This window comes from Crocuta crocuta, unplaced genomic scaffold (assembly GCF_008692635.1).
Source record: "Crocuta crocuta isolate KB4526 unplaced genomic scaffold, BGI_CrCroc_1.0 scaffold167, whole genome shotgun sequence".
NCBI lineage: Eukaryota > Metazoa > Chordata > Mammalia > Carnivora > Hyaenidae > Crocuta > Crocuta crocuta.
Window position 1 is genome coordinate 7,934,026 of NW_027532406.1, and position 21,562 is coordinate 7,955,587.

The 21,562-nt window shown below is 36.2% G+C and overlaps 1 protein-coding gene across 1 annotated transcript in view; it reads left to right on the forward strand.

Moving 5' to 3' along the window:
- Positions 1–21,562, forward strand: part of CTNNA3 (catenin alpha 3) — a 1,601,461-nt gene that overhangs the window by 99,474 nt on the left and 1,480,425 nt on the right. Inside the window, exon 5 of the mRNA XM_077778723.1 lies at positions 17,550–17,669. Within this exon, the coding sequence (XP_077634849.1) occupies positions 17,550–17,669 (120 nt within the window). The remainder of the gene's footprint in view (positions 1–17,549; positions 17,670–21,562) is intronic.

Below are 21,562 nucleotides of genomic sequence, written 5' to 3' on the forward strand. Positions count from 1 at the left end.
TTAGGATAGTTTGTTCTAGTTTTGAGTAGAATGCTGGTGCAATTTTGATAGGGATTGCATTGAATGTGTAGATTGCTTTGGATAGTAATGACATTTTAACAATATTTATTCTTACGATCCAGGAGCATGGAATGTTTTTCCATTTCTTTGTATCATCTTCAATTTCCTTCATAAGTTTTCTATAGTTTACATCATACAGATCTCTTATATCTTAGGTTAGGTTTATTCCTAGATATTTTATGTTTTTTTTGTGTGTGTGTGCAATTGTGAGTGGGATCAGTTTCTTGATTTCTCTTTCTGTTGCTTCATTATTGGTGTATAAAAATGCAACAGATTTCTGTACATTGATTTTGTACCCTGCAACTTTGCTAAATTCATGGGTCAGTTCTGGTAGGCTTCTGGTGGAGTCTGTCGGGTTTTCTATGTAGAGTATCATGTAGCCTGCATAAAAGTAAAAGTTTGATTTCTTCATTGCCAATTCTGATGCCTTTTATTTCCTTTTTCGTCTGATTGTTGATGCTAAGACTTCCAGCACTATGTTAAACAACAGTGGTGAGAGTGGACACCCCTGTCATGTTCCTGATTTCAGGGGGAAAGCTCTCAGTTTTTCCCCATTGAGGAGAATATTAGCTGTGGGCTTTTCATAAATGGGTTTTATGATGTTTAAGTTCCTTCTATCCTGACTCTCTCCAGGGTCTTTATTAAGAAAGGATGCTGTATTTTGTCAAATGCTTTTTCTGCATCTATTTACAGGATCATATGGTTTTTATCTTTTCTTTTGTTACTGTGATGTATCACATTGATTGATTTGTGGATATTGAACCAGCCCTGTAACCCAGGAATGAATCCCACTTGATCATGGTGGATAATTCTTTTTATGTGTTGTTGAATTTGATTTGCAAGTATCTTGTTGAGGATTTTTGCATCTGTATGCATCAAGGATATTGGCCTGTGGTTCTCTTTATTTGCTGGGTCTCTGTCTGGTTTGGGAATCAAGGTGATACTGGCTTCATAGAACGAGTCCGGAAGTTTTCCTTTGATTTCTTTTTTTTGGAATAGCTTGAGAAGAATTGGTATTAACTCTGATTTAAATGTCTGGTAGAATTCCCCAGGGAAGCCATCTGGCCCAGGGCTCTTATTTGTTGGGAGATTTTTGATAACTGATTCAATTTCTTCACTAGTTATGGCAGATTTTCTATTTCTTCCCATTTGAATTTTGGTAGTGTGTGTGTATTTAGGAATTTGTCCATTTCTTCTAGGTTGTCCGGTTTGTTGACATATAATTTTCATAGTATTACCTGATAATTCCTTATATTTCTGAGGGATTGGTTGTAATAAATCCATTTTCATTCATGATTTTGTCTATTTGGGTGCTCTCTCTTTTCTTTTTGAGAAGACTGGCTAGAGGTTTGTCTATTTTGTTTATTTTTCCAAAAAACTGTTTCGTTGATCTGTTTAACTGTTGTTTGGATTCCATATTGTTTATTTCTGCCCTGATTTTTATTATTTGTTTTCTCCTACTGGGTTTGGGGTGCTCTTGCGGCTCTGCTTCTAGTTCCTTTAGGTACGCTGTTAGATTTTGTATCTGTGCTTTTTCTAGTTTTTTGAAATAGGCCTGGAGTGCAATGTACTTTCCTCTTAGGACTGCCTTTACCATATTCCAAAGAGTTTAGATTGTTGTATTTTAATTTTCATTTGTTTCCATATATTTTTAAATTTCATCTCTAATTGCCTGATTGGCCCATTCATTCTTTAGTAGGGCATTCTTTAACCTCCATGTTTTTGGAGGCTTTCCAGACTTCTTCCTGTGGTTGATTTCAAGTTTCACAACATTGTGATCTGAAAATGTGCATGGTATGATCTCAATTCTTTTATATTTATTGAGGGCTGCTTTATGTCCCAGTATGTGATCTATCTTGGAGAATGTGCCATGCGCACTTGAGAAGAAAATGAATTCCATGGTCTCAGGAGGTACAGTTCTAAATATATCTGTCAGATCCATCTGGTCCAATGTGTCATTCAAGTCCATTGTTTATTTTGTGATTTTCTGTCTAGTTGATCTATCCATTGCTATAAGTGGAGTATTAAAATCCCCTGCTATTAGCGCATTCTTATCCATAAGATTGTTTCTGTTTGTGATTAATTGTTTTATGTATTTGGGTGCTTTCAAATTTGGTGCATAGACGTTTATAATTGCTAGCTCTTCCGCATGGATAAACCCTGTAACTATTATATAATGCCTTTTTTCATCCCTTGTTACTGCCTTTACTTTAAAGTACAGTTTAAAGTAAAGTTTGTCTGATATAAGTATGGCTACTCTGGCTTTCTTTTGACTTCCAGTAGCATGATAGATATTTCTCCATCTCCTTACTTAAAATCTGAAGGTGTCCTCAGGTCTAAATTGAGTCTCTTGTGGACAGCAAATAGATGGATTTTGTTTTTTATCCATTCTGCTACCCTATGTCTTTTGATTGGAGCATTTAGTCCATTTATATTCAGTGTCATTATTGAAAAATATGGGTTTAGGGGCGCCTGAGTGGCTCAGTCGGTTAAGCATCCGACTTAGGCTCAGATCATGATCTCGCGGTTCATGGGTTCAAGCCTCGCGTCAGGCTCTGTCTGACAGCTAGCTCAGAGTCTGGAGCCTGTTTCAGATTCTGTATCTCCCTCTCTCTCTGACCCTCCCCTGCTCACCCTGTCTCTCTCTCTTTCTCTCAGAAATAAATAAAACATTAAAATTTTTTTTAAAAAGAAAAATATGGGTTTATAGTCATTGTGTTCTCTGTGGATTCACGCTTGTAGTGGTGTCTCTGGTACTTTGTATTCCTTGCAACATTTCCCTCATAGAATCCCCCTTAGGATTTCTTGTAGGGTTGGTTTAGTGGTGGTGAATTCCTTCATTTTTTTGTTTGTTTGGGAAATCATTTATCTCTCCTTCTATTCTGAATGACAGACTTCTGGATAAAGGATTCTTGGCAACATATTTTTCCTGTTCATCACATTGAAGATTTCCTGCCATTCCTTTCTGGCCTGCCAAGTTTCAGTAGATAGGTCTGCAACTACTTTGTTTGTTAGGACACTTTTATCCCTAGCTGCTTTTAGAATTCTCTCTTTGTTCTTATATTTTGCCAGTTTCACCATGATATGTCGTGCAGAAGATCGATTCAAGTTACGTTTGAGCGGAGTTCTCTGTGCCTCTTGGATTTAAATGTCTGTTTCCTTCCCCACATTGGGGAAGTTCTCAGCTATATTGGTTCAAACACCCCTTCAATGCCTTTCTCTCTTTCTATTCTGGAATTCCTATGATATGGATATTGTTACTTTTGATTGTATCACTCAGTTCTTGAATTCTCCTTATGTGCTCCTGGATTAGTTTATCTCTCTCTTTCTCAGCTTCCTCTTTTTCTATAATTGTGTCTTCTAATTCACCTATTCTCCTCTCTGCCTCTTCAATCTGTGCCTTGAAGAAGCATTTCATTATGCATCTCATTTATAGCATTTTTTAATTCATCACAATGATTTTTAATGTCCATAGTCTTTGTAACAATAGCTTCTCTGATGTCTTCCATGCCTTTTTCAAGCCCAGTGAATAATTTTATGACTATTGTTCTAATTCTTGTTCAGTTATGTTGCTTATATCTGTTTTGAGCGATTCTTTAGCTGTCACTTCATTGTGGAATTTCTTTAGAGGAAAGTTCTGTTTCATCATTTTGGCTAGCTTTCTGGATCCTGTCAGTTTTAAACACTTGTTATGTATCTGTAAGTACTGCTGTATTAAAGAAGCCTCATTGACTGTCTAGGGCTTGTCCATTCAGGAAGGGTTCTTTGAATGGTGTCTCTTGGTCTCTCTTGTTGAGACTTAGGTTATTTTATTTCCTTACTTGTGATATTTGGGACTCTCCACCATGTGTACTTTGGCTTGTTTCTTGATGTAGCCCTGAAAAGGAAAACAGACAGAAAAACACACAGCGAACAAAAGCACAAAAACGCACAGACAAATCCAACAAACAAGCAAAGCAAAAGGGAAAAAGAAAAAAAAGAAAGAAAGAAAAATACCAAAAGACAAAGGACAGTCTAAAAGCATAAAACCAGAATTCCCAGGTACAGGTAAAGAGCAGGGTGTATGCAGTGCTGATGGAAGAGCATATACAAAGAGAGATATGATGGGGGAGGGGGGAGGGAGAAAGTGAAATTGGACATTGACCAGGCAGAGAGACTAAGAGGCTTAATTCAGAGAGAGAAAGAGGAGAATACGGTAGGAGGTGAGGAGAAAGAAATGAAGATAATGTTATCCAAAGAAACTATATAGTCTGATTATTCCAAAGAGAGAAAGAAATGAATGTAACGATGGAGGTGTAGAATATGCATCTAGAGAATGGATTAAATGTGACTGTTTAAGCAAACCAATGACCAGAGTGCCAGTCCAGTGGAGGGGTGGAATAAGAATGAGATAAGGGAAATATATGTGAATAGCAAGAATTGATCTAGAGTTAATCACAGCAACACATAAATATTGTTTTTGCCCCAGGCTCCAGTAAAAGAAAAAGCAGCTCTCCAGCATGGATGGGCATGGTTTGGAGTAGGCAGATCTTGCCTCCATTGTGGGTCCTGGGAGCTGCTCCCTGAGGCCTCGCCTTGGTGGTTGTGGGGAGAAAAAATGGTGGTGCCCCAGTCCCTTCTCGAACCAAGCATTGCAAATTATTCTTTTGGGTCTGATCTCCTTGTGCCATGGGCGTAGCCCAGGTGGGCTGTGTTCTATGTCCCAAGCCCGCCTTGTTTCCAGATCTTAGTCTGAGCATTGTAATGAAACGGCCCAAAATGTAATCTTGCAGGCCGGGCTGCTTTCCAGCCAGGGATTGAGCAGGGAGAGCAGCGGAGCAGTTTCTCCTGGTGCCACCTGGGACTGGGGCTCCAGCGCAAAGACAGCGCCACAGCTAGAGATAGGATCAATCTCTGAATGACCTGCAGTTAGAGATGGGATGATGGGATCTCTCTCCATCCCTGGCTGAGGTTTTTCTCTTCTCTAGGGACATTTCTATGAGTAATCTCAGTTGCTCTTTCTCTTCCCCTCATCTCTGTGGAGGCACCCTCCCTCCGTGCCTCTGGATCATGGCCCGTTTTTATCTTCCCCAGTTTGCAATCGCGCACCTATGAGGCTGTCTTCTTAGTGCACTCTGTCTCTTTTTCTCCCAGACTCCTGTGGTTTAGTGTCCTATGGCTTTAGACCTTCTTTGATACATGTGGGCGAGCGAAATGTATGGAGCTCCCTACTTCTCCACCATTTTGCCTCTCCATTCCAGGCTTGTTTTCTTTTTAAATCAGTCTTATTCTAACAAGCAAATCAAAGCATACTTAGTAAAAGTTCTAAATACTCCCCACTGAAGGAAATAAGAACTCTGCAGAGGATGGCCTGTGGGAAAGAGCAGCCAATTCACAGCAGCAGAGTGCGCAGCATATACCAGAAACCCTTCCTTGAAGCACCAGGCCCCAGACAGTGCTTCTTAATGTAGCATTACTCTCAGAAACAAGAAACATAAGAAGCTTTCATAACACACATAAGACAGAAACCTAGACAAAAATGACAAAATGGAGGATTTTTTTCCCAAAGGAAAGATCAAGAAGAAACCAGAGCCAGAGATCTGATCAAAACAGATATGAGCAGTATGTGTGAAAAAAAAATTAGAAAAACAGTCATAAGAATACTAGCTGGACTTGAAAAAAAAAAAAGAAGACACCAGAGAAACCCTTGATGCAGAAATAAAAGACCTAAAAAGTAGTCAGGCTGAAATAAGTGAAATGCAAAACTGACTGGTTGTAATCATGAGAGTTGAAGAAGCAGAGGAACAAATAGGTGATATAGAAGATAAAATTATGGAAAATAATGAAGCTGAAAAGAAGGTGAGAAAATTATTAGATCATGAATATAGAATTAGGGAAATCAGCGATTCCATAAAGTGCAATACTATCTATATCATACAAGTCCAAGAGGAATAGCAGGAAGAAGGGGCAGAAGGTTTATTTGAATAAATTCTAGCTGAGAACTTTCCTAATCTAGGGAAGGTAACAGCTATTCAAGTACAAAAGGCACAGAGAGCTCCCCTACATATCAATAAAAACAGGTCAATACAAAGACATATTGTGTACAAGATAAGTTTGCCTAGGGAAACTTGCAAAAGACAAAGATTCTGAAAGCAGCTGAGGACAAAGGGTCCTTAACTTACAAGGGTAGACACAGAAAGTTAGCAGCAGACCTGTTCACGGAAATTTGACAGGCCAAAGGTAGTGGCATGATATATTCAACATGCTAAATTTGAAAAATATGCAGCCAAGAATTCTTTATCCAGCAAAACTGTCATTTAGAATAGAAGGAGAAAAAAGAGTTTCCAAGACAAGCAAAAACTAAAGTAGTTCATGACCATTGAACAGACTCTGCAAAAATTATTAAAGGGGATCATTTAATAATGAATGGGAAAGAGAGACAAAAATAACAAAGACTAGAAAGCAACAGAGACAATCTATTGGAATAGTGTCTTTACAGGTAATACAATGGCACCAAATTAATATCTATCACAATTTCTCTGAATGTAAAGGGACTAAATGCTCTAATCAAAAGACATAGGGTATCAAAGTGGATATAAAAAACAAGAACCATTGATATGCTTCACAGAAGAGACTCATTTTACACCCAAAGACACCTCAAAATTGAAAGCAAGGGGATGGAGAACCAATTATCATGCTAATGGACATCAAAAGAAAGCTAGAGTGGCCATACTTAGGCAAACTAGATTTTTTTTTTTTACAAATAGTTTATTGTCAAATTAGTTTTCACATAACACCCAGTGCTCATCCCCACGAGTGCCCTCCTCCATGCCCATCCCCCCTCCCCCCACATCCATCAGTCCTCAGTTTTTGTCAGCATTCAAGAGTCTCTCATGGTTTGCCTCTCTCCCTTTCCCCCACCATTTCCCCCCTTGTTCTCCCCCTCGTTCCTCAGTTAAGTTCCTCCCAATCCTCCTATACGTGCAAACATATGATATTTGTCCTTCTCTGTTAGGCAAACTAGATTTTAAACCACTGATTGTGATAAGAGATGAAGAAGAACACTATATCATAATAAAGGGGTCTATCCAACAAGAAGATCTAATAATTGTAAATATAGCCCCACTTGGAAGCACCCAAATATATAAATCAATTGATAACAACCATAAAATAAATCATTGGTACAATAATATTAGGGGACTTTAACATCCCACTTACAACAATGGACAGACCATCTAAGCAGAAAATCAACAAAGAAACAATGGCTTGAATGACACATCAGACCAGATGGACTTAACAATTATATTTAGAGTATTTCATCCAAAAGCAGCAGAATACACATTCTTTTCAAGTGCACATGGAATGTTCTCCAGAATAGATCCCATACTGGATCACAAACCAGGCCTAAGCCAGTACCAAAAGACTGAGATTATACCATATATATTTTCTGACCACAAAGCTATGAAACTTGAAGTCAACCACAAGAAATAATTTGGAAAGCCCTCCAATACATAGAAGTTAAAGAACATCTTACTAAAGATTGAATTAGTTAACCAGGAAATTAAAGAAGAAATTAAAAATGGAAGTAAATAAAAGTGAAAATATAACAGTTCACACACTTTGGATGCAGTAAAGGTTGTCCTCAGAGGGGAGTGTATAGCAATACAGGCCTTTCTCAAGAAGCAGGAAAAGTTTCAGATGATTGGTTGGCTTAGCCATTTAAGCATTTAACTCTTGATTTCAGCTCAGGTTATGATCTCATGGTCGTTATATTGAGTCTCATTTTGGGCCCCTCTCTGGGCATGGAGCCTACTTAAGATACTCTCTCCATCCCTTTCTCCTTCCCCTGCTCATGCACACACACTCAAAAAAAAAAAAAAAGCAAGAAAAGTCTCAAATACACAATCTAACCTTAAGCCTAAAGGAGCTGGAAAAGGAACATCAAAATAAAGGCCAAAACAGGTATCCCAAATGAAATAACAGGACAAAATCATAGCAAGAGACCTAAGTGAAATGGACATAATATGCCTGATCGAGAATTTAAATAATGACCATAAATATACTCAATGGAGTTGAGAGATAAGCAGAAGCCTTCTGTGAAACCCTTAACAGAAGGGACATAAAAAACATAAAAAATAACTGATCAGGATGATGAACTCAATGAGTGAAATTAAAAATACAGTAGATGGAATAAATAGCAGACCAGAGGAAGCAGAAAAACTGATCAGCAACCTGGAGGACAGATAATGGAAAAGAAACTAAGCAGGTGAGAGGAAAAAAAAAAAAACCCGAAATGAGAATGACTTGGGGAACTCGGTGACATCATGAAGTGTAATAACATTTGCATTATAGGGATCCCCGAAGGAGAAGAGAGAGAGAGAGGGGCAGAAAATTTATTTGAAGAAATGATAGCTAAAAAACTCCCCAAATGTGGCAAAAGGAACAGATACTGAATCAGGAGGCACAATGATCCCCCAACAAAATCAATCTAAGGACATTTACCCTAAGACACATAGTAATTAAAATGACAAATAGCAATAAGGAGAGAATTTCAGAAGCAGCAAGAGAAAAAGGAAACAATTATATATAAGGGGAACTCTGTAATATTTCAGTGGATTTTTCAGCAGAAACTGCAGGCCAGAAGGGAATGGCATGATTTGTTCAAAATTCTAAAAGAAAGAAATCTGCACCCAAGAATACTCTATCCTATAAGGCTGTCATTCAGAATAGAAGGAGAGATAAAGAGTTTCTCAGACGAACAAAAACTAAAGAGGCACATGACCACTAAACTAGACCTTCAAGAAATGTTAAAGGGGACTCCCTTAGTGGAAAGGAAAGACCAGAAGTAAGAGTAAGATAAGTAGGAAGCATAAATGCAGTAAAAATAAGTATAACTGTAAAAATAAGGGGCTCATAAAAGAAAGTAAAGTATGACACCATATACCTAAATTGTGGTGAGGAGAGTATAGAATGGCTTCAAACTTAAGTGACCATAGACTGCTATATGCAGAAGATGTTATATACAAACTTAATGGTAACCATAAATCAAAAACCAATAATAGATATGGAAAGAATTAAGAGAAAGGAATCCAAGTATATCACTAAAGAATGAGAAGAGAGCAAGAGAAAAAAGGAACAGAGAAGAACTACATAAACAACCATAAAACAAGTTTAAAAGTGGCAAAAAGTGCATACCTATCAATAATTACTTTGAATGTAAATGGACTAAACTTAGTTCTAACAAAAAGACACAAGGTAATGGAATGGATAAAAACAAGATTGACCTTTACGCTGCCTACAAGAGACTCATTTCAGACCTAAAGACACATGCAGATTGAAAGTGAAGGGATGTAGAAGCATGTGTCATTCATATGGATGTGAAAAGGCCAGGGTTGCAATACTTCAATAGGAAAAAATAGATTTTAAATCAAAGGCTGTAATAAGAGACAACGGACACTATAATCATAAAGATGACAATCCAACAAGAAGGTATAACAATTATAAATATTTATGCACCCAACATGAAAGCACCCAAATACATAAAATAGTAACAACCATAAAGGAAATAATCAATAGTAAAATAATAATAGTAGGGAACTTTAACACCCCATTTACATCAATGGACTGATCACCTAAGCAGAAAATCAACAAGGAAACAATCAATAGCTTTGAATGACACACTGGGCCAGATGGATTTAACAGATAAGTTCAGACTATTCTATACTAAAACAGTAGAATATACATTCTTTTCAAGTGCGCATGGAATATTCTTCAGAACAGATCACATATTAGGCCACAAAACAAGCCTCACAAGGATTGAAGTCATACTATGCATCTTTTCTGACTACAATGCTAGGACTCTAGAAATGGACCACGAGAAAAAATTTGGAAAAAGCACAAATACATGAAGGCTAAATAACACTCTGCTAACCAATGAATGGATCAATCAATAAATGAAAGAGGAAATAAAAAAATACATGAAGAAAAATGTGAAAACACAATGGCCCAAAATGTTTGGGATACAGTAAAAACACTTCTAAAAGGGAAGTTTATTGCAATAAACTTTCTTGCCTACCTCAAGAAGGAAGAAAAATCCCAGATAAACAACTTAACCTTACATCTAAAGGAAGTAGAAAAAGAACAACAAACACAACCTAAAACCAGTAGAAGAAAGGAAATAATAAAAAATAGAGCAGAAATAAATGATATAGAAACTAAAAAACAATAGAACAGATCAATGAAACCAGGAGCAGGTTATTTGAAAACATCAACAAAATCAATAAACCTCTAGCTAGACGAGAGAGAGAGAGAGAGAGAGAGAGAGAGTAAGAGAGGGAGGGAGAGGGAGGGAGAGAGACTCAAATAGATAAAATCTGAAATGAAAGGGGAAAGATAACAACCAACATCACAGAGATACAAAAGATTGTAAGAGAATATTATGAAAAATTATATGTTAACTAACTGGACAATCTAGAAAAAATGGATAAATTCCTGGAAACCTATAACTTCTTAAAAGTAAAACAGAAAGAAAGAGAAAAAAATTGAACAGACCAATTACTTACCAGCAATAAAATTGAATCGGTAATCCAAGAACTCTCAGCAAGTAAAAGTTCAGGGTCAGAGAACTTCACAGGTGAATTCTACCAAACATTTAAAGAAGTATTAATACTTATTTTCCTCAAACTATTCTAAAAATTAGAAGAGGAAGGAAAACTTCGTAATTCATTTTGTGAAGCCAGCATTACCCTGATACTAAAACCAAATTAAGACATAGAAAATGAGAACTACACACTATTATCACTGTTGAACATAGATGCAAAAATCCTCAACAAAATATTAGCAAACTGAGTCTAACAATACATTAAAAAAATGATTCACCACAATCAAGTAGGATTTATTCCTGGTCTACAAGTGTTGTTCATAATTTGCATGTTAATGCATGTGGTACATAACATCAATAAAACAAGTGATAAAAATCATATGATCATTTCAATAGATGCAGAAAAAGCATTTGACAAAATACAACATCCATTCAGGATAAGAGGCCTCAACAAAGTAGGATTAGAGGGTACATAGTTCAATATAATAAAGACCTTATATGAAAAACCCACAGCTAACATCATACTTAATAGTGAAAACCAAGAGCTTTTCCTCTATAGTCAGGAAGAAGACAAGGATGTCCACTCTCACCACTGTTATTTAACATAATACTGGAGTCCTAGTCACACCATTAAGACAAGAGGAAGCAATAAAAGGCATCCAGATTGTTAGAGAAGAAGTAAAACTTTCACTATTTGCAGATGATATGAACTAATAAATGAATTCAGTAAGTTCCAGGATATAAAAATAAAGTACAGAAATATGTTGTACCTTTTTGTACTAATAACAAAGAAACAGAAAGGAACATTAAGAAAGCAATCCTCTTGGAGCACCTGGGTGGCTCAGTGGTTAAGCATCTGACTTTGGTTCAGGTCATGATCTCATGGTTTGTGAGTTTGAGTCCCGCACTGGAGCCTGCTTCTTATTCTGTGTCTTTCTCTCTGCCCCTTTCCTACTTGTGCGTTCTCTCCCCCTCCCTCTCTCAAAAATAATTAAACATAAAAAATATTTTAAAAAGAAAGTAATCTCTTTACAATTGCCAAAGATTATAAGATACCTGGGAATAAACTTACCGAAGAAAAGACCTATACTCTGAAAACTATAAAACATTGATGTAAGATATTGAAGTTGACAGAAACAAGTGGAAAATATTTCAATCCATGCTCATGGTTTGGAAAAACAAATATTGCTAAAATGCCTATACTATCCAAAGCAATCTACACATTTAATGCAATCCTTATCAAAATACCAGCTGCATTTTTTTCACAGAGCTAGAATAAAGCAATCCTAAAATTTGTAGAGAACCACAAAAAACCCTGAATAGCCAAAGCAACCTTAAAAAAGAAAAGCAAACTGGAGGCGTCACAAGTCTAGACTTCAAGTTATATTATAAAGCTATAGTGCTCAAAACAGTATGGTACGGCACAAAAACAGACATATAGATCAATGGAACAGAATAGAAAACTCAGAAATGAACCTACAACTGTATGGTCAATTAATCTTTGGCAAAGTAGGAAAGAATATCCAATGGGTAAATGAATGTCTCTTCAACAAATGGGTTTTGGGAAAACTAGACAGCAACATGCAAAAGAATGTAAATAGATGACTTTATTACATCATACACAAAAATAAACTCAAAATATATTAAAGACCTATTTGTGAGACCTGAAACCATAAAGATCCTAGAAGAGAATACAGGCAGGAACTTCTTTGACATTGGCCATAGCAACTTCTTTATAGATGTCTCCTGAGGCAAGGAGAACAAAAATAAAAATAAATTGTTAGGACTTCACCAAAATAAAAACTTCTGCATAGTGAAGGAAACAAATCAACACAACTAACAGGCAGCATATGGAACAGGAGAAGATATTTACAAATGACATCTCTGAGAAAGGATTAGTATCCAAAATATATAAAGAACTTCTAAAACTCAACACCCAAAAAATAAATGATCCAATTAAAAAACGGACAGAAGTCATGAGTAGACATTTTTCCAAAGAAGATAGATGACCAACAGACACATGAAAAGATGCTCAAAATCACTCATGATCAGGGAAATACTAATCAAAACTATAGTGAGATATCCCCTCCTACCTGTCAGAATGGCTAAACTCAAGAACACAAGAATCAACAGTGTTGATGAGACTGTGGGGAAAGGGAAACCCTCCTGCTCCTGCACTATTGGTTCGAATGCAAACTGGTACAGCCACTCTAGAAAAAGTATGATGTTCCTCAAAAAGTTAAAAAAAGATAGTACTATAATCTAGCATTTGCACCAGTAGATATTTACCCAAAGAATACAAAAACACTAATTCAAAGGGATACATGCATCCCAAAGTTTATAGCAGCATTATCTACAATAGCCAAATTATGGAAATAACCCACATGCCCACTGACTGATGAATGGTAAACAAGAGGTGCATATATACAGTGGAATATTACTCAGACATCAAAAAGAATGAAATTTTGTCATTTTCAATGACATGAATGGAGCTATACAGTATTATACAAAATGAAACAAATGAGAGACAGACAAATATCTCATGATTTCACTCTTATGTGTAATTTAAGAAGCAAAACAAATGAGTAGAGGGAAAGAAAAAAAGAGAGGCAAACCAAGACATAGACAATTATAGAGAACAAACTGATGGTTACCAGAAGGGAGGTGAGTTAGGTGATGGGTTAAATAGGTGATGGGGATTAAGGAGTGCACTTGTGATGAGCACTGGGTGTTGTATGGAATTGTATGGAATTGTTGGATCACTATATTGTACACTTGAAACTAACATTACACTGTATGTTACCTAACTGGGATTCAAATAAAAACTTAAAAAAAATAACCAAAGCAAACAAAGGAAAAAAGACAAACCCAAAACAGACTCTTACCAATAGAGAAAAAGCTTATGGTTACCAGAGGGGAAGGGATAATGGGTGAAATAGGTGAGGCAGATTAAGAGTACACTTATGAGCACGGATGAGCAGTGAGTAATGTATAGATACTATACGATATATTATTGTATATATTATATACAATATACAAATATTATATAATATATATAATATAATATATTTATATACAAATATAATATATTATATACAAATATATTATTACTATAGAATAGTAATTGTTGAATTACTATATTGTCTTCCTGAAATTAATATAATACTGTATGTTAACTATATTGGAATTAAGTTTAAAAAATAAAATAAAATTAGCAAATGAGGCTTTTTCACATAAAGTTGGGATGCAAAGGGCAGCTTCTGTGCTGGGCTCCTGGTGGATGAGTCAACATGCAGCTCTTTAAGGAGCCATTTCTCAGTTTGCCAGAGCCCTGTGAATCTTGTGGGCATAAGCCTTACTGATCTTCAAAGCCACTTGTTTTAAGTTTTTTTTCAGGTGTTGGTCTTAAATGTTGGCATGCCTGATGTGGTCTACAAACCTTATAATACTCAGGGAATAACTGTGGGTTTTGAGTTTCCTCCCAAATGTTGGTTGACATGGTGGGAATGGGGTTTATGGTGAATTTGTGCCTTAGCTTTTTCTACCTGCTTTGATGTGGTTTACCTCTCATTTTCTTGATGTGAAGCAGTTGCTCTCCCAGTTTTTAGGTGTTTTTTGTTTTTTTTTTTTTTTCTGGAGGAAATTGTTCCATATATAGCTGTAGCTTCAGTGTGTCTGTGGGAAGATGTGAATTCAGGATCTTCCTACATTGCCATCTTGAACCAAAATCTGAACAGAAAAGAATTTGATGAGAAAACACTGTGGAGTGTTTAGAGTGCTTACTTTAATGGCAGATTTGGTGCTTAGAGATAATGTTTGCATCTTCTCATATTTGTCTTGTCTGCCTTGTGATATTTGATAAGGTTTTAAAATAGGACAGAAATTACATTTGTTTCAGAGACCATCTTGATATTCACTTTTGGCAATTGTAAAACGTTACTAGGCATGTTTGTGGGTCAGATTTATTCATTGGGTTTTTTCTTTTTATGTTTGAATTTTGTTTATAATAAGGTAAAAATATTAACAGGATAAATTTAATGTTCAACAAATTATTTGGGGCCTCTTTGCTTATTTTAAATTTCCACTCAAAAGTTTGAACAAGTAAAATCTAGGAATGTTAAAATCTCTTCAATTAGTTGTACTTCCTTTCCCAACTTATCTTCAATTGAGAGATCATTTATTTTGAGTCATAGTCAACATAATGAAATTGCAACACATTGAGCTAATGAGAAAATCTCAAGAGGTCTTATTTCAGTGATCAAGCACAGTGACCTTTTGGAATGAAAAAGCCTCAAATAAAGTCAACATCTATTTTTTTTAAGTAAAATGTAAACCTCACTTTAATCATTGTCTTTTTAAAAATCTTTTTACATCAGCTTTATTTACAAGGCAAAATTATTGCTTTTTCTCTTTAACATCTTTAAATATCTATGGACAGAGAGAGATGGAGTGTGCTTACTAGGTATCTAACCTAAAGTATATGACAGATATTGTATGACACCTCCTTGACAATTATTTGTTGTTGTATGGGGGAAAATCTACTTAAATAAATGAATCATCATAGTTTGAGTGCTTTGAACTATATAGTATCAATAAATGGAAAGTGTAAGTCTTGATAATGAAAGGTCAAACTTAAAAATCTCCACTTTACACAAACTCTGATCTTTCAGGAAAACATTTTGTGGTAATGTGTTATTGCTGGATTTTCTCCCTTTCTTCTTTGGCCATGAACATACTGCTTGGTTTTCATGTTTTTTTATTTTGAAGACTTATAAATATGTTTACCCTAAAGTTCCTATTTGGAGCTATATAAGTTCACAGAAATAAATGTGAATAAGAAATATTGAAGAAGTAGAGCTAATAGTTTTTAGGGAAAATAAAGTGCTTAGAATTAAACAGAGTGATTGGTAAAATAGTTTATATTTATTGTAGGTAAAGTTACTTAAATTTTTTAGAATATTATATCTGGTATTTTGACTTGAACATAGTGAGAAGGGACTAAGAAACGGGCAAGGTATAGGAATTATCACGCAACATGAGAAAGAGTTAGTATAAAGGTCATTAAAATTAGGTCAAAATTATGTTTACTATGCTATAAAAGAGAGAAAAGGAGCAGACTTTGGCTATGTTTAAACTGATGGGTAGAATTTATTCCCATTTAAGGCTCTGAGAACTCTTCTTGCCATTTGGAGCTCAGTTCAGAGCTCTGCATATCTTCTACCTAGTCTGATCCCTTAATTAATATAATTTTTTTCCTGTTTTACATGTTACTTTTATCCCTTTTCCCCCTCTCTCTTTACTACATTGCCTTGTGTTAGAGTTAATGGTATAGTAGAATGAGCACAAATGTTGTAGTAAAAACCCAGTTTATACTTTATTAGTAACAGTTTACTCACTTGTAGAATGGGGAGAGAAATAGGATCTCCTGTGAGGATTCAGTTGGAAAGCATCAAGTACCTGGTACTGCATGGGCCCTCAGTAAATGTCAGTGCCTTTCCCATTTCTGAGTTTCCGTTCTAGTTTCCTTGGTAGTCTGTAAACTCCTTTAGGGTAGGAAATGTGTTTTATATTCATAGTACCTTGTGCATAGTAGGTTCGAAAAGATTATTTGTTGAATTTAATTTACTGTAGAGCTGTGGCAGCTTAGCACTGTTATTACTCATTTCTTTTTCCTCTGTCACCTTGGATTGAGATAAACATGTTGCTTTTGTGAAATTGAGGATTTAGTTCAGTAGAATGCTGCTATAATATGACTTACTCCATAGAGTTTGAATAGTAAGGGTCAAATAATTTCTCTGGAAACTTAATAATACTCTATAAAATCTTATTAGCCTGTCTCATAGCATCATAGTCACAGTGGAATTCTGGTGTATTTAAGATGGTGAAGTCTCTATCTCTAGGAATCTATCAAAAGACACACAGTGAGAATATGGGAAATGAATGACATGAAGAGAGAGCAAATGTAAATGTCATTGGAAATGACATTACTTGACATTTTAAATCACTAATCTTCCAAAGTATGTTCTAATTTACTAAAATAAATCAAGAATTGAATTTCTTGTGAGCTCCCTTTGCTTAATTAATTATTAGCAGCAGAACAATATTCTGTGATCCACTGCAATTTGTCTCCTTTGTGTTTATCTGGTATCTGACTCAAAAATGAACAGAAGTATTCTGATTCAGCAGAACTGATTTTATAACTCATCTGCGTTATAGAGCAGAAATGAATAAATGTTTGCTGAACATGCTACATATGCTTTGATCGCCAAAATGTTTTCTTTCCTTCTCAAAATATAAGATCTGAGAGATCTTCCTGGCTGAAGTTTGCAGGGTACCTATTTTGCATAGATATTTCTGTAGAGGCAAGTGGCTACCTTTACATGAATTTGTTTCCATGATTGGAATGTGAGAGCCCTTTTAATACTTCCTCATTATGATTTAAAATCATATATTCATTGCAGTTTTTTTCTTTAGAAGTAGTGGTGTATGCTAGAACAGCTTTGTTTGCTTTTTTCAAGTAGCCTTCATGCCCAGCACAGAGCCTAATGTGGGCTTGAGCTCATGACCCTGAGATTAAGACCTGAGCTGATATCAACAGTCAGTCACTTAACTGACTGAGCCACCCAGGCACCCATTTTTTTAAAAATGCAGTATGTTCTTTTGTTAGAATGAGGACTAAACACGCTTCCCATTCATGCAATAATTTTGGTTGTACTTAATGATACAGTTTCTAATCCTTTATAATCAGTCTTTCATAAATTTTTTTGAAAGGGAATTAGCATTTGTTATCTTTGTATTATGAATGAAGGAAACTGAGGCTCAGTATTGACTGTTTCCCTGTTTTAGCTAGTTAGGCATTTGAGGAAAATGTGCTGCTATCCTAATAACTTACTTTTGTTTTCAATTTCAGTTTCAAAGAACATTTGAGTCTCTTAAAAATGTTTCCAATAAATCTGACCTTCAGAAAACCTACCAGAAGCTTGGGAAGGAGCTGGAAAATCTGGATTATTTAGCCTTCAAACGTCAGCAGGTAGGAGTCAGAACTTTCCTTGGTGGAGGAGATGAACACTTGAGCTTCCTACCATCCTGCCTGTCAGTTTTAAGTGGATCTGGGAAACTTATCTTCTAATGTTTAGGGCAGAAATGGTTGTGCTGTGCTGTGCTGACCTGCCGTATTCATACAGATTCATTGTGGTCCTTGCTTTTAGATGTGCAGTTGGGGGTTTCCACATGTGTCCATATACCTCTCTTAAAGAAAGATCTTGCTGGTTTGTGAAGATATAGCTACCTTTTGATTCAGGATGCCTCAATGGCATAAAGGAAACCTCTGTGATGGCTTGGCCAGATGTCTTTTATATTTGATAGGGGGATATTTGAGGAGGATGTAGATGTACATAAAAAATTAAGGGAAAGGATCATGAATATGCCAAAGTATGAATCAACCTTTAGCTTTCTTGTTTGATCTCTGAAGATCAGTGAAATTTTGCTGTGTAAGTTTGAACAGGAAATATACTTTACAAAAGCAAGTCTTTTAGCCTCTTTTTATAGAGCTCCAAATAAATACAGAGCCAAAATAGATTTTTAGACGATTACTTGTAGAGTTAGTATTTTAGAAAATGTATTAGTTGTCACTAAATTCTGTGTGTTTGCAAGATACTGCCACAGTAATTAGATAGCTAATTTTCTCACACTGATCTTCACCAGTTTATTCCCAGCCACTAGGTGTCAGAGTTGTCAAGCTTTTACTTTGATTGAACGTTTATTCCCATCAGAACAGCCAGATAGATGTTTAAATTAGGTTGCATGAAATTCGGGAATGTGCTCAGTGATGGATAGCGTCTAGAAAAATGACTAAGTGGCTGACTCGCATGGGCAGGCACCGAGGCCATTACTTAAGAATCTTTCCTGTTAGTGTGGCAAAAGGTGTGACTCTCTTGCCATTGCCTAATTCACAGATTTTGGATCTTTTGAATGGAGTTTTCAAAACTAGGCTTCTGTTTTTAGTTACGCCTTATGGAGTCACCATGGTATGGTCTACAAATATTGACTTGAAAAGAGAATTGTGTTCTAGGTTTTGCTCTATCACTGACATTACATGGACATTTAGCATTCCCATTGCCCTATTTTCCTGTGAAGTTATATCTGTTTTGTAGAATGTTCTGGGGTAAATGGAGTATCTCTGCATATATTTTAATTTATATGAAGAAGGACACAATGTCCACTGAAGTTTTATTTACTTATTTTAAAATTAGTGAGGACTTACATATTAGCACATGTACAGAAGCAGTCACAGTAACAGAGAGCTACTACAGGACTCTTCTACATGATGCTACTTAAAATTCACACCATAAGTCACTGCTCTGGCCTGTGCAGTTTTTAGTACAGTTTTGTTTTCCAAGAGCCATATTTTACCACTGGGGGATATTTGAGTTGGCAGGCAGTACTCACTGTCCTCTTCTCTTATCCTTTCTTATTAGCACATTTTCATTGATTAGATTCTTACATTAGCTAATTGTGAACTTGGAAAAATGCTGATGCTTCAAGGGCAGGAGGGCAGAACTCTCACAGGATGGTTTTGAGGACAGATAAGTGAATTGCGTGTGTGTATGAGGAACAGATGGGGACATGGGGTGTAAATATATATATACTTATGTATATATAAATCATATATACTCTTTATTAAATGACAATTATGTGCCACACATGATGATTAATACCTTTATGGACTAGGTAATGAATGTTGATAACAACATAATGGGAGTGGTTTTATGAGCACCATTTTAAGGTGAGAAAACTGTTTAGAGTTAAGTAACTTGCCTAAGGTCACTGGGCTAATAAGACATAAAGCTGGGCTTCAAATCTAAATCAGTCGGACTCCCAACCTGGGCGTTTCCCAGGTCTTATTCCCTGTATCCCTGCAGGGAGCCAGGCTGAGGTAGGAAAGTGAAGAGGTCTAGATATGCAATATGAAGAAAATTTAGGTATGCCAGACTGAGGGGATAAAGAGACCTTTGAGTGGGTACCTGGTGAGAGGCAAAACAGAGCCAGTTCTCTCTCTGCCTCTCATTCTCTCAGGCCTAGTGTTCAGTGTATACAAAAACAGAAAAGGATTTTTGAAAGAATATCTTTAGACAGCTAAGAAAATTCATAAAACTTTATCTTCACAGTCTTCTCAGTGTTATGTCTAGTAACCATGGTTCTAGTGAAATTTATTCACATAAGGCAGTGTTTTAAATTCAAAGGGACAAAACTTAACTGCATACATATCAGACTGTCAATCCTTTTTTATTACACAATTCTACCTCTCCCTGTCAGTGATCATTTTTTTTCTACCCAGAAAAGATGGAAGGGGAATTGGAGGGAAGGAGAAACAGAATGATAGAGTAGAAAGAAAGTCAGGAACCAAAGAGTAATGGAAAAAGAGGGAAAGGGACATATAAGGATATGATAAGAGGGATCAAATGAGGATAATTAAACTGTATTTGGTTTTTACATACACTATGTACCTAGAACTCTTCATTTAATTCGCCCCACCCTGCCTCCCACCTGGCTCTGTGAAGGGATATTAAGAATGGGACCTGAGAGGGGCGCCTGGGTGGCTTAGTCAGTTAAGCGTCCGACTTTCGCTTAGGTCATGATCTCGCGGTTTGTGGGTTCGAGCCCCGCGTTGGGCTCTGTGCTGACTGCCAGCTCAGAGCCTGGAGCCTGTTTCAGAGTCTGTGTCTCCCTCTCTCTCTGACCCTCCCCTGTTCACGCTCTCTCTATCCTAGAAATAAATAAAAATATTAAAAAAAAAAGAATGGGACCTGAGAAAATAGTATCATAAATGAAAACATTGATAGAAAAAAAGGAGAAAAAAAAGACAAGAATACAAGAAAACATAGCAAATGAAGGAGATGGAGGAGCATAGCAAAGACAGATTTTGTTTACTTCCCATTTTGCTTCCAAATGTGGCAGAGCTTTCTAGAAATTTGTTGTATTAACCAAGTTCTGTACCAAAGTCACAGATGAATTGTTGTGAATTAGGATGGGCAGGGTTCAAAGAGTCAGAACATCAACTCTTCTCTGACTTGAGAGGATTTGCCTTTTATCTCCAATCCTACCCCTTAAAGGCCTCCAAACCTATTAAACCCATTCAAGTTTCTCTTACTTGAAAAGATTCAGGTCTCTCTGTAAAATTGCAATTCAGCAAGAAAGATTCTGCCTTATAAGGCAGGATTCTTCATACCAGAGAATTAGTCATGCTTTGTTCCCTGGTCTAACCATATTTATCATTCCTCTTTGTGACAGCACAGAAGCTCTGTAAGGACAGAGCTTCGTCTGTCACCTTCAGTGCTGTATTCTTTCCATTGCTCACGACAGTATCTGACCCATGGCAAATGCTCAATAAATACTTGTTGGTACTGCTGTTGTTTTGAACAAGGAAGCACGCCCAAAGTTTTGGCCTCAGAATCCAGGCAATTAAAATTGATGTGTTTTACTATACTTTTAAAATTCAGAAGGGCATTAACCCTTTGGCTTCCTGGATGCCGAAGATTGACAGATTGCTCCTTGCCTTATCTATTTAGGCTTTCTCCTAATGTATTTCATTTTCCATCCATTTCTTTAAACAAGCACAAAATGTTGATATTACCTTAATTATGAATTATGGATGACCAGTGAATTGATTATAAATGTTTTCTTGGACTCATTCATTAGATTTTATTTTCTGTTCCTTTCTATATTTTAGCATCTTTTTGAGAGATTTATTTCCCTGGGCCAGAGAGATCCCAGGATTACTTTACTCCCATCTTTTACTTTTCTTTTTTGGAGTTATTGTACTTTCTCTTTGTGCGGTGTGATCTTTCCTTTCCTTTCCTTTCCTTTCCTTTCCTTTCCTTTCCTTTCCTTTCCTTTCCTTTCCTTTCCTTTCTTTTTAAGAGT